The sequence below is a fragment of the Salvia hispanica genome, unplaced genomic scaffold (genome assembly GCF_023119035.1).
Source record: "Salvia hispanica cultivar TCC Black 2014 unplaced genomic scaffold, UniMelb_Shisp_WGS_1.0 HiC_scaffold_169, whole genome shotgun sequence".
NCBI classification, from domain to species: domain Eukaryota; kingdom Viridiplantae; phylum Streptophyta; class Magnoliopsida; order Lamiales; family Lamiaceae; genus Salvia; species Salvia hispanica.
The window spans coordinates 14,670-39,308 of record NW_025951881.1 but is presented as its reverse complement, the minus strand read 5'-3'; the positions used below and the strand labels follow the sequence as shown (position 1 = coordinate 39,308).

The 24,639-nt window shown below is 36.4% G+C and overlaps 2 protein-coding genes and 3 non-coding genes across 5 annotated transcripts; 2 read left to right on the top strand and 3 right to left on the bottom strand.

Moving 5' to 3' along the window:
- Positions 1 to 440: 440 nt before the first annotated feature.
- Positions 441 to 513, top strand: TRNAA-UGC. Its single transcript has one exon. It is a non-coding gene; the product is annotated as a tRNA-Ala (tRNA).
- Positions 514 to 1,216: 703 nt separating this feature from the next.
- Positions 1,217 to 1,289, bottom strand: TRNAA-AGC. The gene has a single exon. It is a non-coding gene; the product is annotated as a tRNA-Ala (tRNA).
- Positions 1,290 to 1,375: 86 nt separating this feature from the next.
- LOC125198597 (protein arginine methyltransferase NDUFAF7 homolog, mitochondrial-like) lies at positions 1,376 to 4,598 on the top strand. Its single transcript, XM_048096920.1, has 10 exons — positions 1,376 to 1,628; positions 1,743 to 1,804; positions 1,887 to 2,030; positions 2,211 to 2,321; positions 2,419 to 2,623; positions 2,821 to 2,879; positions 3,128 to 3,180; positions 3,268 to 3,490; positions 3,875 to 3,983; positions 4,115 to 4,598. The coding sequence occupies exons 1-10, from the start codon at positions 1,403 to 1,405 to the stop codon at positions 4,375 to 4,377; spliced, it is 1,455 nt and encodes a 484-aa protein (XP_047952877.1). The 5' UTR covers positions 1,376 to 1,402; the 3' UTR covers positions 4,378 to 4,598.
- Positions 4,599 to 5,500: 902 nt separating this feature from the next.
- On the bottom strand, positions 5,501 to 5,573 carry TRNAA-AGC. Its single transcript has one exon. It is a non-coding gene; the product is annotated as a tRNA-Ala (tRNA).
- Positions 5,574 to 12,934: 7,361 nt separating this feature from the next.
- Positions 12,935 to 18,362, bottom strand: LOC125198622 (plasma membrane ATPase 1-like). Its single transcript, XM_048096942.1, has 21 exons — positions 18,273 to 18,362; positions 18,110 to 18,165; positions 17,904 to 18,023; positions 17,711 to 17,809; positions 17,358 to 17,495; positions 17,146 to 17,280; positions 16,861 to 17,040; positions 16,527 to 16,733; positions 16,323 to 16,442; positions 16,119 to 16,238; positions 15,878 to 16,000; positions 15,690 to 15,794; positions 15,447 to 15,591; positions 15,086 to 15,250; positions 14,695 to 14,933; positions 14,548 to 14,580; positions 14,318 to 14,399; positions 14,051 to 14,211; positions 13,762 to 13,962; positions 13,506 to 13,688; positions 12,935 to 13,420 (listed from the first exon to the last, which is right to left on the bottom strand). The coding sequence occupies exons 2-21, from the start codon at positions 18,161 to 18,163 to the stop codon at positions 13,148 to 13,150; spliced, it is 2,883 nt and encodes a 960-aa protein (XP_047952899.1). The 5' UTR covers positions 18,164 to 18,165; positions 18,273 to 18,362; the 3' UTR covers positions 12,935 to 13,147.
- Positions 18,363 to 24,639: the final 6,277 nt, after the last annotated feature.

Here is a 24,639-nt window from a genome sequence, read left to right as displayed (position 1 = left end):
GGTTCATAATGGTCAAGAAGAAGACATGCTTATCTTTTTTGTTTCTACTAAGCTGTCAAACTACAGGTGTTTATCAAATGGGGAAATTGAGATTTATTTAGTACACGGTTATTTCAGTTTTGTAAAGTTGCACAGAACCTTGTGTTGTACTGCAAAATCTGAAGAAATAATAATAATTCAATGTGATATTTTCAATTGCAGATTGATATGTTAAATATTTTAATTCTATTAAGAAAAATGATGAATAAATCATTTTTCAAAATTAAGATATATGAGGGATCTTTCCAAGGCAACAAGGTTGCAATTTTTGTTGCTGTTGTAAATGATCATATATGTAATTATACTATGTAGTAGTAGTACAGTATTATTTGTGTTACTAATCAAAATATCATCATTAGTAAAATCAAACAGTATAAAGTATAAACATCTACATAAACAAAGGGGATGTAGCTCAAATGGTAGAGCGCTCGCTTTGCATGCGAGAGGCACGGGGTTCGATCCCCCGCATCTCCATATTAATTAGTATTTTTTAAACATTGAAAGGTGTTTAATTTCAAATTTACAATATGGATTACTGATTACATTTCATTCGTTTTTCTACTTAGACGCAAATTTTTTGGTGGATCAAGTTCAATAAAATCTAAAATAGCGTACGATTTTACTAAAGAAACTGGTGAATTTTATAAAAGTAATCCTTTAATTTACATGGCCTTAGATTGTAGTAGTGTTTTCCTTGTGCTATTTCTTTTCACATTGATCCACCAAACCGATATCTCACTAACAAAACGTTTTGCACGGACTAGACATATATTAGGAGCTGCAATTATGTTCATAAAAAGATAACAATTTATCGAATTTTACTATAGAGTCCATTATTTATCAACTAATTATTTATAGTGCTATAAATGAATCCAATCAAACTGATCATAAAGTTTTTTTATCCATATTTGAAAATTATGACAAACTTTTCAGACTATTTAAATTGAGTTGACGAATTTACCAACGATAATACTCATTTCTATATCTTTTTAATTACGGTTATTAAATTGACCGCACCACGACCACGATTATGCCATATAGCCAATACATTCACGACCCACTTTGTCTCTTTAACCAACACATACACTAGTTTATTGCTTAGCCAACATATAATCCAAAAAAAAAGGATAAACTAACATTTTGTCATTTTAGAATAAATAATTAAAATGCAAAATTTTGGAGATGCGGGGTATCGATCCCCGTACCTCTCGCATGCTAAGCGAGCGCTCTACCATCTGAGCTACATCCCCACTTGCTTGCATATGTTTATGGATATTAATACTATTAGTACATAGAATACAGTCAAGCAAATTAGTGCTTTATAGAAGAAGCACAACAGCTCAAGCTGAATCAGCCAGCAGAAATGTTGAGAAGAGCACTGCTCCGATCTTCAGCCCTCCGCCGCCTCTTGCCGCCGTCTCCTTCCTATTCTCCCTCTCCGCTCTCGCTCGCATCCGTCCGGCAATGCTCCTCTTCTTCATCCTCCCAAATTCCACACAGTCATTCCGTCGAACAGTTGGAGGATACCCCTCCGCCGCCGCCCTCCGCCACCATCTCCATCGATCGCTCCAATTTGTACAATCCGACTGGTGATACTCCCTCTTCCAATCCTAATTTAGTGCAATTACTCGGCAATTGCCATGCTACATTGCTACTTATCTCTATGTGTTAATCGATTTATCAGAGGTTTTATCTACGTGCAGAGCATTCACACGAACCTTCGGCTGACTCGGAGCTAGTTAAGCACCTCAAGAACGTAATCAAGGTGTCACGCGATTTCAATTTTTTTTCCGTGTAGCTTTTTATTGCATAGTTTCTGCTATAAGATTTCTCGCTGTTGAATTTAGTTCAGAGGTGGCCCGATTACAGTTGCTGAGTACATGGAGGAAGTTTTAACGAATCCGAAATCAGGATATTACATGAATCGCGATGTTTTTGGCAAGGGAGGCGATTTCATTACGTCGCCGGAAGTCAGCCAGATGTTCGGAGAGGTGATTTCTCAGTTCTCTAATTTTATGGTTAAAATAAGCCTTTTTAGCTGTTATTGTTAGCATCTGCATTTTAATTTTTAATGGTTTAACCAATAAAATCAATAGAACTGTCAACACTTCTAACAAGATAAACATTTTAGATGAAGTAGTTGTTGAGTAGTTACTGTTGTGTTCCTTCAGATGATTGGTGTCTGGGCAGTGTGCCTTTGGGAGCAAATGGGGCAGCCTGATAGGATCAATTTAGTCGAGCTTGGACCCGGCAGAGGAACTCTGATGGCTGATCTTCTGCGTGTATGGCTTAAATCTAGTACTGGTTTATGTAATTAATAGAAATGCAATTGTTTTTTGTACAAGTTTTGACCGTTTTGAGTTGTATCTTGTCAATTAGGGTGCATCAAAGTTCAAGAATTTTACGGCTTCTTTGGCACTACATTTGGTTGAATGTAGCCCAGCACTGCAGAAACTCCAGTATCAGAAATTGAAGTGCACGACAGAAGAAACGGTTGATGGAGATTCTGGTACGAGGCATATTAGCACGTTGGCGGGGAACCCTGTATCATGGCATGCAATGCTTGAGCAGGTTCCTACAGGATGTAAGGAATTTTTGTTGATGGCTCATAATTTTGCTTCTTTTTTAACCAAGATGGTAGAATGATCATGAAAGTCATATTTATAACTTTTTGGTTTTAACTTTTAGCCCATTGCAGTGCATCAAGGACTATGCTTTTTTACTTGTGCTAGTGATTTTTTAAAAAGGATTATGGAAAATTTATTTGTTTTATTTTCTTAGTGCCTACAATCGTCATCGCCCATGAGTTCTATGATGCTCTGCCAGTACACCAATTTCAGGTAAAGGTCGTAACATTTAATTTTTTTCTGTTTCTATACTGTCTGCTGTGGTCTCTTTTTCTTTACTAAAGGACTGACCGTTGTGCTCCTGAGTTGTATTAATAGTCAAATCTTGCATGAGAAAGTTTTGTGTGGATGATAGTTTGCTGACCATATTTGAGTGGGCATTTCAACTTGTTATGTATTACTATATGATCTGAGAATTAGTGTTAGCTTGATAATATCACTTGTTCACAATTGTCTTGCAGAAAGCTTCTCGTGGTTGGTGTGAGAAGATGGTTGATGTTACTGAAAATTCTTCGTAAGGGCTCAACTCTATCATATTTGCTACTAGTTCTGCTTGATGAACTGATGTACTATCTCATATATTCGTAAATTCATTGAGCAGGTTCCGTTTTGTTTTATCTCCACAACCGACACCTGCAGCTCTCTATCTTGCGCAGCGCTGCAAGTGGGCTAAGGCTGAAGAATTTACCAAGCTTAGTCAAATCGAGGTTTGCCCCAAAGCAATTGATTTAACACAAGAAATTGCCAACAGAATTTCTGTGGATGGTGGCGGAGCTCTCATAATAGATTATGGCCTCAATGGAACAATCGCAGACAGTCTACAGGTCTGATTCTGCCCGCCCATTCTCACACCTCTAACACCACAATCAAAGTCCACAAACTCATATGTTATGAGTATTATGCTTAGTATCCAATATATAAAGTGAGAAACCAACTTCAAACGAAACCTTGCCATTATATATACTTTGTTTGTAGAGTCTGAAGTGCTCAGGTACAGCTGTTGCATTATCTGATTTATTTGTATCCTGATTTCTATGTGAAGATTGAGTTGATCGAATCTGTTTCTTCTAGTTAGGCACTTTAAAAAATACTCTGATATGGTTATTTGTCCTTTACAACCTTGTTTATCCTGTCTTGATATTTCTCAATCAATGCATATACACATCTATTAGCAAATGTAGTTATGAGCTCACAATTGAACCATGCAGGCAATTCGGAAGCATAAGTTCGTTGACATACTGGATGATCCAGGCAGTGCTGATCTCAGTGCGTACGTTGATTTCGAAGCAATCAGGCGTTCTGCTGAGGAAATTCCTGGTATGTTATGTCCATCATATTGCTTAGGTCTATAAACATGCTGGGAAAGAGAAAGAGGACCAATAACTTTAATCGGGATCTGTATATGACATCCGTAGAAGTCTAACTAACTGTTGATCTTGTTGATGCAGATGTGTCTGTCCATGGTCCAATAACTCAGTCAGAGTTTCTTGGTTCTCTGGGAATAAACTTTCGGGCCGAAGCCCTGTTGCAGAACTGCAATGAAGAACAGGCTGAATCTCTTAGGACGGGATATTGGCGTTTAGTCGGGGAAGGCGAAGCCCCATTCTGGGAGGGTCCGGACGAGCAAACGCCTATCGGAATGGGAACACGTTATTTAGCCATGGCAATCGTCAACAAAAAGCAAGGCATTCCAGCTCCATATCAGGAGTAGAATATTGGTCTAAGTATGCCATGCATTTCTTACTACACAACAGCATTGGCTTCGTAGAAATTGTTGTTACGAAGTACTATAAGAGGAGTCTTGTTCTGGATGTATACGTTAATAATAAAAAAAAAAAGAGTCCATTTGCTACCATGATATTGGAATTGTGTTAGAATTGTAATTTTATGGAATTGACTTTAAAGTTATAATATTTAAGTTAATTTCAAATTCTTTATTTAGTAAATTAAGTAATTGTTATAAAAGTGCATTGTAAATTTGTGATCCTAAATTCTTTGTTAGGTATCTCAAAAGGTCAAGTATTGTGTATTTCTATATTATTTTTCAATATATTTTGAGTGTATATGTTGTGAGTGGGGTATTTTTGTTACTGTAAATATTCAAATTTATAAGTTCTATAGTATTCAGATACCATCATCTCGTGTTAATGTACATTCGACTTAACGGATGCAAAACAGAAAGAAACAAAAGGGGATGTAGCTCAAATGGTAGAGCGCTCGCTTTGCATGCGAGAGGTACGGGGCGATCCCCCGCATCTCCATATTATTTATTCGAAAAACAAAAGGATTATCTTTAGTTGGAGAATAAAAATCTTAACTTTTTTTATATTTTCCCTATATTAAAGATTCTTATTAATTTCCCTGTTTAAATAAAAATTAAATAAATATCAAAAATCAATGAATCAAATTATTTTTGTAAAACAGAATCACGGTGGTGAAAATTAAGCTAAATTAAATTATTTTCTCATGATGGTTAGTAGTATAAAAATAACCTACATTGTTATCTTTGTGGTATTCCTTTGCTTATTTAATCCACTAAAACGGCACCTCACTAGCAAAGGACAAGATTTGGACAGACTAACTTATTGCAATTATAGTAATGAAAAGATGAGAAATCATCGAATTCTAAAATAAAGTTCAATACTACTACTATTACTATTTTGAAAACCACCAAATGACTATGCCCCTGGCAACTACTCCATAATATTCATTTTTTTTTCTGCATAATTATAAATATTAAATGTAAAAACCACATCACATCAACCACACATACTCCCGTCTAAGGCTAAAAAACAAAGACTACAGTGAGTTAAAAAGAAAAACATATCTTTAAATGGAGATGCGGGGGATCGAACCCCGTACCTCTCGCATGCTAAGCGAGCGCTCTACCATCTGAGCTACATCCCCATTTGATGCTCTCTTTGTATCTTTTACTAACCTGAATGTTGTCATATTCATCGATTAGCAAATGCACGTTTGAGTTCGTTGACATACTGGCTGACACAGGCACTACTGATTCTGATACCATTACACAGGTTGATTTTAAAGCAATTAGGCGACTTGGTAAGGAAATTCCAGTTATGATTGTAAAGAAAAATGATTCTTTTGGTACTCCAAATATACATTTGCAAGTATGTAGTCCAAATATGTTCCTCAATAGAAGTCTAACTAACCAAATCGACAAGGTAGGCGAAGCCCCATTCCGGTTGAGTCCGGAAAAGGAAAAGGTTTGTCGGAATGGGAACACGTTATTTAGCCATGACAATAGTCAACAAGAAGCAAGGCATTCTGTAGTTTATTGCACTGGTTTAATAATATTACAAAAATAATATTTGTGTGTGATATTAATTGAAAATTTGACTAAGTTTATATTGTTGCATAATATATTTCATTAATAATTATTAATGGAAAATGATTATCTTCAATTACTAATCTTTTTCTACTCTTGCTGCTCCCATTTTTCCATCTTAGGACCTCTTGGAAATAAGTACGTCACTGTTGTGATTTTTAGGGTGCAATTTAAGTACACAAAACAAGTAATAAATCCCTAAAAATACTACCTCTGCAAGTATACAGACGTGCAATGCAGTATAAAAGGTGTCGAACCCACAGGGAGGAGATTAATTGCTAAAACTAGTAAATCTAACTAAAAAGCAGTAAAATAATTTAATTTTGGGTTTTTTTGATCTAGAGGCGAGTGAAGGACGAAACGAGAAGGAAAAATAACAAGGGAATCACGATAAAGAGGGAAGACTACTCCTAGCTTGTTTCGGGTTGCTTGTTCACATGAATCCTAAAGTCTAATTACTTTCCAATATTTATCGGGATCGTGTTGATTTTACGCTCTCACGCAGCTGATCACTGATCGTGGAATTTTACACCTAGGATAAGCTGATCACGTCTCCTAGGCTCTACTCACCAACCCCTCACTCCTACAGTCGCATAGTAAGCTCGAGATTGGCTTCTACAAACGTTCAACACATAAGATCCACCCCGGACTATCCCCTGATCAGTTTTAGCCTAGGGTTCCTTATCTATGTTAGCTCCCTAGTCCAAGTTAAAGAGACATTGAAGTTAAGGCCTTTACCGGATTAAGTTTGCTAGCAAAACCCAACACGGATTGAAATAAACACATAGACAAGAACCAAAACATGGAAATCTATCAAAACAAAGTCATGGATTCATATTTACAAGCTCCCCTAACAAACTAGAAGTAATCCCTAAAATCTAGCCACTCATGGTGGGCAACAATACAAGAAAACAAATAAATGCTACCATATGGGCAAGATTAGGGAAGAATTAGCCTCAAGCTTCTTCTTCTTCTTCCTCCCAAAAATGGACTCCAAGCCTCTTTCTCTCTCTAAGAATCGCCTCCAGCCGCCAAAAGATGCATTGGAAGTCGTGCCCTAGCTATTTAAATAGTTAGGGCCCGAAAAACAGGCCCAGTAGCATTTGCCCGGTCGGGCGATTTGCATCTTGAAAAAACGCCCGATCGGGCGTTTTGTCATACTCTCGATCAGGTCGCGCGTTTTGACGCCCGGTCGCGCGTTTTGCACTGCATTGCGCAGTCTTCGTAAAACAGCCGTATCTTCTTCATCCGGACTCCGATTGAGGCGTGCGAGGTATCCACGCGAAGCTCTTTCGAAGGTGAATGGAATGGTGGACTTGTAGAAGCATTTTAAGTTAATCTTGCAGGGCTGATTACTGATCAGATTTGGACCTTTGTTTTCTTCCTCCTCTCTCTTATGGATTGGTCTTTTGTCCTACAATATATCAAAATGAGTCTATTTTTCACCTAAAAATGTGTGTTAAAATAATACAATAAAGGACTACAATTTGATTCACATCAGTCACCGTACCCCTCTGTAATGGAGCCTTTTTCAGCAAGATCTGTCCAAAAACAATAATCAGATCATAGGTTATAAGGTAAGGTAATGAATGCAAAATAAACGCTCAATTACCACAAATCAGGTAAAAAATAGTGGCTGCACCCTTTAGACTCATGTTTGGAGTCGGTATCCTCCTGTATCCACCAAGAAAATATGACATGTTGGAGCTAATCTGAATGGATTTGTTATAGAAAATTCGAGGAGAAAATTACCGCATGAAGGCATCAGTGCGGTCACTACTTCTCAAATTGACGATAGACTCTGGGGTTGATGGGGTTGAGAGTGTCTGGTCGTAGTTCGGTTGATCAAAATTTAATCTCTGCAGTAATAAAAAGATTAGGCATACAAGAAAACAGCTAGTCTTACAATATGAAGAGGATTCATGGAGGTCATATGATATTCCCGTATCATCATCGTCGCACACATTATAAATGTGTTTTCAACCACACGGTCACATTCTGTTTTTTCAGAGCCAACTATTTTACGTGTAGGCTTCCATACTTTCTTTTGACCACGTACTCTCATTTTTTAAAGGGCTGATCCTAGCACGTGAGGGGGTGGCTGGTCCATCTGGTCTACCCCTTCGACGAAGGACTGCTCTCCGTCACTTGCATGATATGTATCATCGAATGAAGAGGCTGTGTGAGGGATTGGCTGGTCCGTCTTGTCTTGCCCTTCATCGAAGGGCTTCTCCGTCACTTGCATGGTATGTATCATCGGAGGAAGAGGCAGTATGAGGGGGTGGCTGGTCCGTCTTGTACAACCCTTCATCGAAGGGCTGTTCTCCGTCACTTGCAAGGTATGTATCATCGGAGGAAGAGGCACTGTGAGGGGGTGGCTGTTCCGTCTTGTCTTGCCTTTTATCATGTGGTCTCACTACGAGTGTCTGGTCTTGGTTCGGTTGATCAAAATTCAATCTCTGTAGTAATAAAAGGATTAGGCATACAAGAATATATATATAATTTAACAAGAATACAGTTGATCTTACAATATGAAGAGGACTCATGGAGGTCATATGATATTCCCGTGTCATCATCGATGTACGCATTATAAATGTGTTTTCAACCACAGGGTCACATTCTGTTTCTTCAGTGCCAACTATTTTGAGTGTAGGCGTCCATACTTTTTTTGACCACGTACTCTCATTCTCCTCAATACAAGACGCCGTGCACCCAAACGCGATCTCTCTGGTCCCTCTCCAGGTACCCCATTAGGCTCATCAATGTTAGGACTATCTCGTTGTGGAGGACTATTTTTCAGCTTTTCAAGACGTTCCAGCTGAAAAAACAAGCAGCAATTTAAAAAATATGTAACAACATATTGCTTGTATAAAAATTTTAATTAATCTTCTTACCAATCTACACATATGATCTGGTCAAACAACGCCACACCATAAGCCAAAAAAATAAGAAAAAAGTGTTATGATTGTTAATTGAAGAAGTGAATGGTAAGTTTAAGGTGAATGAAGCCTATCAATGTCTAGTTCGTATTGTTTCTGAAGTATAATTAAAACTCCAACTAAAAAAATAAATTCAAAATGTAAGTTAACATTCAATCAATATCATGAATGAAACAAGAGAAACGAAAATAATTAAGAGAATACTCATGAGATTTGCGGAAGTGTTAGATGAACTGAGCCTTGGAGGTTCCAAATATTTTGGCTGTATGAAAATCATCCAAAATTAGCATATGTAGACTAGACTAAATTCAATTTCATAAGAACTGCCCGGTGAATTATGCCAATATTTTGGCTATATGAAAATCATCCAGAATTAGCATATGTAGACTAGACTAAATTCAATTTCATAAGAGCTGCCCGGTGAATTATACCAGTATTTTGGTTGTATGAAAATCATCAAGAATTAGAGACTATACTAAATTCAATTTCATAAGAGCTACCCGGTGAATTATACCAATATTTTAATTTCAACCACAGGGTCACATTCTGTTTCTTCACAGCCAACTGTTTTGGGTGTAAGCGTTCATACTTTCTCTTGACCACGTACTCTCATTCTCCTCAATACAAGACGTCGTGCACGCAAACGTGATCTCTCCGGTCTCTCTCCAGGTACCCCTATATTTCATTAATAATTATTAATGGAATATGATTATCTTCAATTACTAATTTTTTTCTACTCTTGCTGCTCCCATTTTTCCATCTTAGGACCTCTTGGAAATAAGTACGTCAACGTACCCCTCCGTTTGCTCAACGTTAATGGAGCATTTTTCAGCAAGATCTGTCCAAAAACAATAATCAGATCATGGGTTATAAGGCAAGATAATGAATGCAAAATATTTTGGCTGTATGAAAATCATCCAAAATTAGCATATGTAGACTAGACTAAATTCAATTTCATAAGAAGTGTCCGGTGAATTATACCAATATTTTGGTTGTATGAAAATCATCCAGAATTAGCATATGTAGACTAGACTAAATTCAATTTCATAAGAGCTACCCGGTGAATTATACCAAATTGAAAGAGTATCAATGGCAGAAACATCTAGTTCATTGAAATCATTATACTTCGCAACCTTCCTACATACCAATCAAAAATCATAGATCAATAGATTATAATCTGACTTCTTCCTCAGCAACAACAAGAACAAAATATTGAACTCCAATGTTAAACAAAGGGAAAAAAACATGCTACCGGAGTAGAACATATCTTACCAGATTTTTGGGTAGACCATCGACAAAAAAAACAACTCTAAATTTTTTTTGGGTAGAACATATCTTACCAGATTTTTTTTAATAATCAATATGGATGTTGATTAAAAATGGATTTGGTGCGGGGAGAAGGAGATAAATTCATTGTTAAATCCATATAATCAAAAGTAGAGTTGTTGCTCTATTTTTATCCTCCTTCTTTGGCCCTTTTTTACCTTTCAATAGCGCAAAAATATTTAAGACTCTACTCTATATAAATTATAGCTATTTTGGTGCAAATAGACTAAGGAATAAATATTATTACTATTCCCTCCGTCCCGGCTAAGATGACACATTGCTTAGTCGGCACGAGATTTTAGGAGTTATTGGTTAAAGTGTTTAATTGGAGAGAGAGAAGGTGTGTGTAAATATTAAAGTAGAGAGATAAAGAAAGATGGATATTTTAATAGAAGTGAGAAAAAACTTGTTATTTTTTAACTCCACGTCATTATCTTACCATTTCAATTTAAATATCAAACGAACTAAAACTATTTTGATATTGTATAAGTAAAAAATAGCAACCGACAACAAAAATTATAAAAAAAAGGATTATAGGAGACATACCTGAATCACATCTCCGGCACAGTCCCTCGCAAAAACTCCACATATATCAGCTCCGACCATCGGAATCCCAAACAATCCCGAGTTCAACACACTTGGGATGGAAGACGTTCCATGTTGCCGACGAAACTAGTCCTGCTAAGAACAAACAACCGTTTCCAGGTAGCAATAGCAGCTTTGGCCTCCAAAAAACCATACATATTATGCAAACTTTACTCCGTGCAGAGAGGTTGCCGACACCGTCCTCCAATTGATGGAGCGATTAGTGCCGGAGTTGTTGATCTTGATGAAGTTCGACAGTTCGTGCTTGTCGATCCAGAGACCATCCATCGGAAGAATGTCTCAGAAGATCTTGATCTTGTTGGTCCAGATTTCTCCGGTGACGGGTTGAAGAACTCCAGGAAGTCTGCCTTTCCCGGCCAGACTTGGCCTAGGTACGCGTGTCGTCACACTTGATGAAGACTAGTCGGCTATTTGGTGATTGACCTGAACTCATTCATTTCGTGCGGATTCGTATCATGTCAAAAATTGTCAGCCCTAGCCAAATTAACAAACTTATCATACCATGTCAAAAATTGTCAGTCCTAGCCAAATAAAGACTCGAAGTCATCAGGTTCTTATCAGGTCCCAACCCATTAACTTCGTGCAGGTTATCGTGTCTTGTCATAAATTATCATTTCAACTAAACGTTAATGTTAATAAGTTACTATACAATTTAACTTAACATGACATGGTAGCCACAAAAACATGATATTACACGATAAAATATGATATTGCACAATTAAAACATGTTATAACATGATTAAAATCCATACGATTTAATCTAAAATAATAAAATTAAAGTTATAGACCCCCGACTCCCCCGCCAACCATGAGGGGACGCACAACAAATCCCCGACTACTCCGAATCAAACTTCACTGATTTCTTCACCAACCTCGACGAGGATAACAACGTCGAAAATAATGTCATCGAACCTACTAATCACAAATTTTTTGAGTTTCAACACGTTCGTAATGGAGTCTGACGGTAAGTCACACTTGGTTGGGATTTCGAACGAAATGAAGGTAGAAAACAAAACAATCAGGGAGCCAATGAATTTTCAGTTGGTGGACGAGATATTATTGCTGATCGAGTATTCAGTTTTTGAGATCGCTTAGGAGATTTCAAGGCCAATGGTGCAAGACAGCAAAAAGATGAGCCAATAATGTTGAGTCGATGAAGAGGATGAACTATGCTTGTTTTAAGATTTTTATTCTCCAACTAAACGTACTTTTTGTTTTTTAAATAAAAAATATGGAGATCTAGGGTTATCTATCCCCGTACCTCTCGCGAGCGTCTCCAATGCCTGACGTCGCGGTAGGACTTCGCCGACGTCCGCCTTAGTGAAGGGGAAGAGCACCCACGCCCGTCCCATATGCCCGTCGGATGGGCTCGCCCGTCCGCCCCATGTCCTACCTGACGTCCGCACTGTGGCTTGGGTAGGATGTCGAGGTCGAACGTCCGATCGAAAATTAAATTTTTTTTTTTTTTAAACTCTATAAATACGGCTCGTGTCGAAATTTTAATTCCGTAAATTTTAATTTTAATTGTGAATTTATTTATTTTATTGCGGGAAGTCCTAGTGATGACGTGGCATGAATTTTGTGTGGGAAGTTCTAGTGGAAGTCCTAGTGGGAGGGACGCCACCGGAGACGCTCAGCGACTGCTCTACCATCCGAGCTACATCCCCATTTGGTGTTTTATTATGTCATTTATATTATCATTCTTCATATACATCTATTAGCGAATGTACTTTTGAGTTCGTTGACATACTACTGGATGATACAGGCACTACTGATACTAGTACGTTTCTCCAAATATACATTTTGCATGCATATAGTCGAAATATGTTTCTCAATAATGTCTAACTAACCAAATCGTCATGGCAGGCGAAGCCCCATTCCGGGTAGGTCAGGACAGGTAAAGGTTTATCAAAATGGAACACATTATTTAGTCATGACAACCGTCAACAAGAAGCAAGGCATTCCAGCTCCATTTCAGGAGTAGAATATTGGTCGAGTTTTAAATTGTGATCATAAGTTAGTTATTAGTTGTTACGAACCAAGTGGAATGTAGAAAGAAGTAGCCGATTATTTAGAAATTCGCGTTCTAATACCTAAATCGTAAATACAGCGAACTTTTCACCAGCAGCTGAATAACATATACACACAACAAAATCAGGTATATAACTATGACTCCAAAATGCTGCTTTTCCCAACTCCTCTAAAGAGAGGGACAAAAGTTGATAGTGACCTCCATTGTTGATTGATTGTTTCCATCAAACTCAAACCGTGTAAGATTGTTGAATCGTGTCAATGTCCAGATTCTTCATCTTTATCACTGACTCAACATGCCCTTTCAGTGTATGCAGCTCTCTCAGCCTTGCCATCTCAGCTCGTCGCTTCGCCTCTTCAGCTATCCGGTTGAGTTCTGTGTGATTGCTGCGTTCGCTGAATTCCGTCTGTGGCGGATGGAGCCCATGCAGGGTCCTCTGCGCCTGCGCCCACTTAAGTTCGCGGTCTTCCTTTCCAAAATCCTTCTTCCTAGTGAATGCAATCTGCATCGAGGATATAGATGATTAGTGTTAACATTCTACTAAACAAATTTGTTACCACTAAGACACTTTTTCATTATATTAATACCCTTTGCTCAATCACAAGATCCCAAGCCCTTCCACTTAGAGCATATCGGATGAAGAACTTGATCAAATCCAGTGGGAAGTAGAACACGATATTGTAGAGCCATATCACGCCGGCCCAACCCCACCCTATACCCTCGATCTCAGCGAAGTTCCAGTTTGCATAAACCGCGATCAGAGTCGCAATCTGCCAGAAAATAATATTGAGACGAGAGAAAAAGGTACATACTATGCAGAATCTAAGGGGAGAGTTGGCTTACAAGCTGAGCAATGAGGAAAGCCCCCACGAGTAGAAGTCCCGGGCGCTCGATAAAAGACCAGCTTCGGGATCTTGTCACAAAGATGAGGGCCTGGCTAACTATACTCACTTGCAAGTATATAGCTGAGGCAAGCTTCTTTTTCAAGTCAGGTCCCATGACACGATTGACTGGTACCTCAAGCGACGAGACTCCAAAAGTCCTCTGAATTTCGAGACACGTCAATACAATTTTTCACATGTAAACTATTAGCATTATGATTTCACCAGTTCAAGGGAAAAGAGACACTTACTGGAAAAAAGTCTGTATCATAAACTGCCCAGAAGAAGATCACTGTCATCATTGCTAAGTAGCCACCTAGAACAATTCCAGTTGTGAATATCTCGGCTAGTTTCCAGCTGTCCGGTAAAGGAGACGGTTTCACCCTATCCTTCGATATTGTCATGATGGTACCTGTAATTTCAGAATATTGCCCATTATTGCTACAGACGACAAATAATAACAGAACTATGAAGGCCAGGTGCCATGAAAAATCATGCATATAAGCCATAAAACGTACCATCATTTAATATCGCTATGATCAGAACCATAAATGGCGGGAAGTCAAATTTCCATATGAGAGCAAGTAACATAAAGCCAAGCTGCAAAAATGCAACAAATGTAGTCACTCAGCAAAACAAACTGATAGAATCAATTCGAGTAGCGTAATGTGGTACTATTATCTTAGTAATGAATTTGACAAAGATATTCTTTAATAGCATTAGTCAAATAATTGTATTGCAGACTTACCACAATACGGATTGTGATGGAAACTGCGTAGATCTGCAATTCGGAGGAACTGGTCAGCAAACTCGAGTTGCATGAGAAGGGGAAAGTTAAAAGTATGATGGAAATCTACAGTGTAATGGCAGTTTCGAGTTGCTTAATGAAGCTTACAGTGTAATTTTTCATCCTCTGGAAGATAGCTCGACTGGTGAGCACAGCACTGATTATAACACTTAGACCAGGTTCTGTAAGTACAATATCTGATGCGCTTCGAGCAGCGTCAGTTGCATCAGCTACAGCGATCCCAATATCAGCCTTCTTAAGTGCTGGGGCATCATTCACACCATCACCAGTCATCCCACATATGTGCTTCCGAGCTTGTAGACGCTTGACAATTTCATACTTGTGCTCTGAAAATGAGTGTACATTTTTAAATGTCCATAACGAGCTATGAAGACAAGATGATTGATGGCAAACAACAACTTTGAAAGCAAGAGACGAAGCTACAAATGACAAATACAAAGCCCCTAACATGCTAGTTATATAGAGCAACGAGGCATACCGGGGAAAACACCAGCGAAACCGTCAGCCTTTTCAATCAACTCATCAACCGGCAAAGCAACGATAGACTCATCTTTGTCATTTCCTAATAAAGCAGAAGAAGGGTACATGTTTGTTCCCATTCCCAAACGGCGTCCTGTTTCCTTTCCTATTGCTAGCTGATCACCTGAAGAAGATTGCACAATTGCACATATAAATCTAATAACCAGTAATAAAGATGCAGTTAAACATAAAGTATGTGCACCCCTCGACAGTGGCAGGGTTAGTACTTCTCTTATTTTCCATATTTAGTTCACATCTCATGAGGAGTTTAGTTCATCAAAAATATGCACAGAAGAGAAAGAAGGCACAAACATGCTCACCAGTAATCATTTTAACATTTACACCTAAATTCAGAGCCCTTCTAATAGTCTCTGCACTGTCATGCCTAGGAGGATCAAACAGAGGCAGGAGTCCTATAAACTTCCATGGACCTCCGGGACTCTCCTTTCTCCCCTCGGGAACTTCCTATAGTACAAAAAAGCCACACGAGAGTGAGCACCGAGACACACCCAGCTTCTGTATCAACAATGTACATGAAATTAACAAGGGAATCATCACATCACCTGGTATGCCACAGCAAGTGATCGTAGCCCACGCTCTGCGAATTTGTCAATGACAGAATGCACTCTTCGCTCAATCTCAGATCTATTGTATGCCAGGTTTAGTATCTGAAAACCAAGTGCTTAACAGATTAAGACCACCATTTTAAAAATGCTACAACAATCAGTTATTAGGAGACATATAGGCAGACCTGTTCAGGAGCACCTTTACTGACTCTGTGCATTTTTCCTTCGTTATCGATGTAAGTCAAAGCTGTACGCTTGTCAGTCGGATTGAATGGTAAGAAATGAACCTCTTGAATACCAGCCCTTGCCTGTAAAATAAGATAACATTTTTAAAACCTAATAGAACCAATAACTGAAGAAAGTGGCGTACAATATATGTTTACATATGTCTCAAGATTTACATGAAGAGCATCGTATGATTCATACCTCCTTAGGGTCAGCCAACATTCCCACTATTGCAGCATCAATAGCATCTTGGTTTTCCAACCGAGAGGCTCTGGCAGCCATTAAAACAACAGTATCTGGATCCACGCCTTTAGTGAAGACCTACAGCAAGAAATATCAAATGTTAAATAATGTCTGAATGGCCTAATTCAACTTCATATCCAATCAAGAGACAGTTGCATTAACCTCGATAATGTTTTTGTCAACAGATAGTTTGTTCAGTGTCAACGTTCCAGTTTTGTCACTGCAGAGGACATCCATTCCAGCCATTTCTTCAATTGCTGTCATTCTCTTAGTGATAGCTCCCTGATAAATTAGCACAAAGAATACATTAATAGTAAAAAAATCTTCAAACTAGAACCGTTTCGACAAAGAGGCCGGTCATTCTACCTGCTGGGACAAACGGTGTGAACCAATCGCCATTGTAACAGATAACACTGTAGGCATCGCAATGGGGATCCCTCCAATGAGAAGCACAAGTAGGTTATCAATTCCAGGACGATAAGGTCGGTGTTGAATAGGATACATTACAATGATCTCAATGATCATTCCGACCGCAATAGAACATATGCAGAAGTTTCCAATTGCGGTCAACACCTAGAAAGCACAAATGGAAGAAGTATGTCAGTGAACACTAGGGTGCTCCCATTAAACGAGTAGTAACATCGCTATGATCCAATGATTCTAGTTGTGATGATACTATCAATATCTTCATGGTACTCACCTTCTGAAAATGACCGACTTGATTAGTAGAGTCTACGAGATGAGCAGCTTTGCCAAAGAAGGTATGGACACCAGTTGCAATCACCACAGCCTCAATCTCACCTTGTTTGACAGTAGACCCTGAGTACACACCATCTCCAGGGCCTTTCGTCACGGGCAGGGACTCCCCAGTTAAAGCAGACTACAACAGAAAACATGATAACAATTCATCATTCAACAGAACAAATGGAAAGCTATACAAAATGCAATGAAATATTCCAAATCAAGAACTAATGTAAATAAGGACCTGGTCTATCTTGAGAGGATCACCGTCAAGGAGACGAGCATCAGCTGGAATAATATCCCCCAGCTTTATACTAACTACATCACCAGGGACAAGAATAGCAGCATCTTCCTCGTTCCAGCGCCCGTCTCTAAGAACCTGATCAACATATCATTACTAAGCATGAATCACTGAGCTGGAAATGCTAAATAGGTCGCACATCATAAACCACAAACCTTTGCCTTGGGAGCAAGCCTTGCCATGAGGGCGGCCGCAGCATTACCAGCATTATTCTCCTCTACGAAACTTATGGTCGAGTTGATCACGAGAAGCACAATGATCCCAACGAAGTCCTGCCAATCCGGCGGCTTCCCCTGAACACATTGGATACACAAACAAGCAGCAATCATCAATAAATAATCCAATTCATGACTTCCTCTGATTAAAGTACTAATTAATTAATTAATTACTTAACATGTCTAGAACTACATAACTTGAGTTTTCCGTTACAAAATTATATATATATATATATATATATATATAATATATATATATATAGAGAGAGAGAGAGAGAGTTGCAGAAACTAACTCCTCCATTAGCGAGAGCGATGGCCATGATTGCCGCAGCTTCCATCACCCACGAAAGAGGATTCCACATGAATCCTAAAAATTTCAGAAACTTACTCTCCTGCAATTTTTCACGAAAAAAAGTAAAATCAGATACAGAAAATTCCAAAAGAGGCAAAAATTGATTAAAAAGCAGAGCTCGAAGAAATTCTAACCTCCTTCTCCTCGAGTTTGTTTTGACCAAAAATTTCAAGCCTCCGGTTAACATCCTCCGTTGAAAGCCCCTCCTTCGTGCACCTCAGATTCTCAAACACCTCTTCTATCGGTATATTTTCCTACCAAAATTTCAAATAAAAACGGATTTCAATCAACCACCACAGGCCTAACTCGAAAAATTAAAAACAGAGGACCAAAAAAATACCAAATCAACTGCTTCTCTCTTGAGAGCCTCCATAGCATCATCCTTCTCCGCCATTTCTACCCCAAAAAAACGTCAAAATCCACAGTCAAACACAGCAAAACTACGCCGATAAATACATGCATATGTTGTATAAACAATAGAGAGAGAGAAAAAGAGAGATTACCTCAAATATGAGCTGAAGTGGACGTAGCAGCAGTGTAGAAGTGGAATGGTGATTGAGTTGGAATGGAAAAGCAGCAAGTGTGAGGCTTCCACATATATAGCGAAAATCTCTCATGTATTTATCCACGCGCGGGGAGGGCGCGTGGGGAGAGTGGGGGAAAGAGCAGTGTACGGTACAGAATGAAGCAGGTGAGTGTAAGAAGATCATGTACTTGGCGGGTACAAAATTTCTGCTGCTTTTTCTTTTTAATTATTTACAAGGACACATTACTGTTGAAATTGCTTACTCGCCCCAGTTTTCTCACCTCTTCTTTTTTAACTTTACCTTTATTGGTTCATTCGTCAATGAACTTTAGTTGCGTTAGGTAATGACTAAATAAATTTTATTTATTGCCTACTAATATAGTAGAAATTTGGTGACCATGAGTTTGTAAATAAAAGCAATTTTCCTTACAAATCTAAGTCACAATATTTTCCAAATGACATTTCTATGATTGAAAGTGATTATTGCAAAAGTATCTATTGTTCTTAATAAAAATTACTAGTACTTCAATTATAAAAGCATAATTTTGTAAAATAAGAGATAAAAAAATAAGTTGACAGGGTAGAATTCTCTCTCTATACTAGCACCACACATTAATAATGCCTGTCTATTTTCGCTTGAGATGTTATAAAAAAAAGTGAAAATGGGTAGAAAGTGAGAAGACATGCCGGTGCTAAATATGTACCTCAACCCACAAATGGGAGAGGAGCCGCGCATCCGGGGCTTCGTGTGTTGTGGATGGATGGAGACGTGTACGGGTGGGACTCTAAGGCGGGTTTCCCCGGTGCAGCGCACCCGCTATGGCGCACGGAGCTTGCCAAGCTCGGAATGTATTTTCCTTTTTTAATTCTAAATCTATAACTAGTCCTTAATTAATTAAAATCCATCGTAATTAATTATTTCCATGCATGAATTTTTCAGAATTAATTTTCCATGCATGAGAATCGGGCATAATAAGTTATTCCATATTTCCCTTATTTTTATTAATAAATTTTTCATGCATATTAAAAATTGATGATTATTGGAATTGACTCGTGATTAATGAAAATAATTATGTTAATTATTTAACGAGATTAATGACTGAAAATAAAATTAATTCATTATAATGTATTTAGAATGAATAGTGTAAATTAATGTATATGGCGTTGGGAGAGGCCATGGATTGTAGGAGTTACTCCAAAATCTAAAGCAAAAAAAGAAAGGAATGGTGATGTGGCAGGGAGTCGTGGTATGGTGGGAGTGGGTTGTGTATAGATATTCTTGTTTTTGTGGTGAACGAAATTTCTTGATGTTATTAGTCTCATAGTAAGCGTTGATTTTACTTAAGAAAATCAATAGAATTCAAACTCTAGAAAAAATAATCTAGCATTTCAAAGTAATTTATTGGATGAGTGGGTTAATCACTCTCTCCAAATTCACTCGGTGGTCAAATCTTTATTTTTAAGCTCAAACATCTTTTCATCTATAGTTCACATAACCTTTTACTACTATAGTATTAATAAAAAATTAATTGTGTTACACATGCGCCTAATATATTGTTATGGTCTTATGGAGTAGTATAATGGGAAACAACAAGTCAACTTCAAGTCGGTAATCAGAGTTTATTTTTCACAATAATTCATATAAAATGAGTAAATAATGTTTATAAAACATACTCTCTATTTAAAATCTGGTCTTGTGTGTGATTATCTCATTATATGATGACAATGACATAGTATTGTTAACAATTATCACCAAAATTATACTTCGTCTGTCCCATTAAAAATGAAACGTTTTACTTTTTTGTTTGTCCCATTAAAAATAAAATGTTTCCTAAAATGGAAACAACTATCTCTACTTTTTTATCTCTCATACTTTACTCTCTCCTTATCAACTCACAAAACAACACTACATAAAATCTCGTGCTGATTCCCAAATATTTCATTTTAAGTGGAACGGAGGGATTATAGTATATCATTCAAAATATTAGTTTGAATTTGAATCTTAATCCATGGTAGTTGAGATAGTCACAAATTTATTCATACGAAATATAAAATAAGACGTATTTCAAGTCGTGTGTTCTGCCTGCCTACCTTAATTTGTTATACTAGTATTTCCTATGTAGCTAAAGGAAAAGGTACAAGATATAATTATTTACATATCCATATTAGTGAATGTATCGAATTCCATCACTGTTTCTCAGTCTAACTAACTAGAACGAGCAAACAATAGCAACTTGATTTTAAAACACAAATAATTTATTATAATCTAGGCAAATTAGGCCACTATTTAATTATTTTTTGTGGTAAAAGCTACCACGTACACATGTGGTCTTGACTAATTAATTTTTTATTTATTGTTTATGTGATCAAGGCGACCCAGTTTCTTAGGTACCAGAATTTCTTACGTGTTAATTATGATATGCCAACTAGTCAAATGAATTAGTAAATCACGAGCCACACAATTTTAAAACATTGAATATTATTGTTTGACAATTCTTGTTAAGAAATTGGTCATCTTTTGACAAAACCCCCAAATATTATGGCCACGAGATGTTACTCATATCAAACATTTTTGTGGGCATTATGCAATTTAAATAGCAGTACCATTTAATTATTATATTGATTGTTAGATGCTACTTATATAGCAATTAATATCACAAGGTACATATATATATATAGCATCCGACATGAAATGTTAAGTAAGAATTTATATTTTCAGAATACTTCCAAACTCAACTAATTGGTAGCAACCAAACTTTGTTCATTTACCTCTAAGTTATACTAGTATATAAATCATATGTTGGATGAACTTTTAAACCACCTATATGATCTTATTATGACATAATTTTCAAGAATCAGGTACAAATTCCAAGGTGAATATATAATGATGACATACTTTTATCATAGTACTATAATTTTTTTTGAGGTATGGATGTCGATAATTGGCAAAAAAATTCGGTGAAGTTATTTATGTCATATCATCACATGTAATGTTAGTGAATTAAATTGTTATTTCATCTTGGTAACATACCTGCAACTGTATATTCTAGACTCATTGTAACTTTTTTTCATATTTATTCCGAGAAATCACACGAATCACATGCAATAAGTGCGTCAACATTCACTAGTAAAATAACATGACATGACATTCGTTACTTTTGCTTGAAAAGATAGGATTTGTAAAGGCAAAAAAAAGAGATTTGGATTGGATGAGAATCCTATAAAGGAAAGAGGAAGGAGGAAAAAGGAAAATTAAATCCATCCCATTTTGGTTTTATAAAGAGAAAGTAATAGTCTTTCTTTTAGATAGTTCACTTCCTATTTTGATTTTCCTATGTGCAAGATGTTTCCTCGAAGCTTCATCCATTGACGATAACATATAAAAAATAACACAATGATGAAAAAGAAGAAAAAATAGTAGTCTAAGAAATAACGTAAAGCAAAGATATCTCTTTCTCACTCACACTCACACACCCACCAAAAATACAATAGTAATTAAACTCCTCTAAAACATGTTTCCCTCAAATAATCCCATGGTGGTGCTAATTAATGAGCCAAATCATAGGCTAATTTTTGAAAAAAAAAAAAGTGAACATTCTATTGGGATAAAAATAAAAAAGAAAGTATGAAATTTATTTAGAAAAAATGTCGTTTTGTTTGTCATGTCAATCTTAATTAAGGAATATTGTATTTTGGGGCTAATTACATACAAAATAAAATTCATGTATTTTGAAACTATGTAAAAATTAAAATTTATCTAAAGTTACATGCCAACTATTCTTTAATAAATACAATTGATGGGATGTATTTAAATCCTTTTCATATCTTTTGTCTTTTTTCCTTCTTAATTCTAGCTCCACGATTTTGTCATCTGACGGTTAGATTAATGTCACGTGTCATTTAATAATGCACATTTTCATTCTAATAATGCACAGCGGCTAATAATGCAACATTATAGACTAAAAATGCACATTTTTTTATTCTAATAATGCATTGATCACAACCATCCAATTCAAGGATCCAAGGACTGAGATTAAGAAGGAAATAGGACACTTAGGGTGCAAAGGAACCTAACGCACCCCTACCATTGATAGATATAAGTGGAGAAGTGATTGTTCGTGGGTAATTAAGTATTTGAATTTTATAGGTTAAAATTACAATTACTAATTAAGTAAACGTTGGGCGCCTTAATTACTAAAATGAAAATACTCATTTAACAAATGAAAATGAATAGTAAACTAAACTAATTGTTCGACTTGGACTAGGATTCTAATTTGAAGGTGTTTTCTTAAGGGCTTTTTTGTCTTTTCGAATTTCTACTGTACGTAAGTAACTTGACAGAGTTGAAAAAAAGGTCAAAATAATGTTAAAAATCGGCAGTGACGTACGGAATTATCTACGGAGAACTACGTCGTTTCGGTCGAGACAAAAATCTTGTTCGTATCTGATTCCTGCGCTGACACTGAATTCCACCGAGAAAGCACGATTCATTTTTAATTTCTCTTCTGCCACGTTTTCGGGCATGACTTCACGAACTGTAATTATTAGCCCGAGTAGACGATCTCACGTGACGGATGAGCTATCACGTGATCTCTCGACAATAATGCCCAGAAAAGTTTTAAATCATTTTTTATGTGAAAACTCAACCGGTGGAGGTTTATCGAGGGAAAATAATCTTGTGCTTTTCAATTAAAAATCCACTGCTTCAAAATAAATAAAAATAAAAACTGCAAAAAGTTGCTTCTATTTGATTTTTTAATAGTAAAAAGGTGATATAATTTGTTTAACTCATGGATCATGCTGAATCTTCTTTTTTGGTGATCTTTAAACTCTTTTTGTGAGAATAAGATAGATTAATTAAGAAATGAATTGCACGATATCCTCTGATATAACAAGTAATTCATGCGTGGTCTATTTAATTGGTGCAGTGATACTCTAATAAAATTTATAAGCTCAAATATTGCGTTGAGACCTTTAATTAGGAACTGAGTGAATATGAATCTAATATTCTACTTTCATTTATATAAATCTTATGAAAGTTGATCTCAAGTTAAAAACTTTAAACGATCCAATGGTTTAAGTATATCACACCAGCTAACTAAAACAATATCCACATAATATATTACACAGCATTAATAATTATTTTAATAATTAGTAGTAGTACAAAATTTATAAATTGTGAGACTATATCTTAATTGCACTTAGTTATATGGGTGTTTCATACTTACCACTGATAGAATTTTATCCTGCCTAAGCACAAAAAATATACTACTTTAATTGAGGTAATAATTAATGAGAAAATTCTATAAATAAGAATTGATTTTATATTTGGAGATGACGCGCGTTGTTCATGTCTTTTGCACAATTTTGGTATGTTTTACCTCATTTAATTTGGCCCTCTGCACTTCTATTTGGAATTTTCGTAAGTCGATGAACACATCTAATAGGCATGACGTATATAACTAATTTAATTGATGGGCAATTAATTGATAATATTGGTACCATGAGCATCCACTTTTCATTTCATTGCGTGTCTAATCATGAGTTGGAAGTATAGGTGTCAAAAATAGACTGACGTTCTAAATATCTTTATTTACTATAGTGCTATCATTTACAAAAATTAAATGCGAATATATTTAACATACTCCAGTCTTAGTTATCCGGAAAGAAATAAAGTAGAGAAAGAGAAAAAATAAGAAAAAAATGTCAAAAAAATTTATTCATTTACATTGGAACATCATAGAAAGAAATATGAATATGATAATAAGGAATTTATAAGTATTCTGTCTCCATCAGTTATCAGATGAGTACAATTAATTAAATTGTTTACTAATACTCCATCCGTTTCTTAATAATCTAGACTATCTTGTTCTTTTAAAATTAACAACTTTTTTTTTTATCTTTTTAAATAGTTTTTTTCTATTTACAATTAATTAAACATCATTTTTTTAGTTTCATGAAAGAATATCTCAGTTGGGACGGAAATAGGAGGTACTCGTAGTTTAGTTAATCACTTAATTGATTTGTTCATCTATCCAATTTTTAATACCGCAACAAATTGTAACCATATTATTTATCATTATATATAGTTTGAATATATTTCTCTACTTTGTTTTTATTGCACATATAATAGAGAGATGACTACATCCCCAATATAATTAGCAACATCAAATTAAATACGTAGAAAGAACTACAATGAAACACGTTGTCATATAGTACATTATTGGTATTAGGTTTACTATAATGAGGTCAAATCTCTAATTATAAAAGTAATATGCTCCAATCACCAAATACTAGTAATATAAATTATGCTATCACTTTTCTGTTCAAAATAGCAAAAGGCT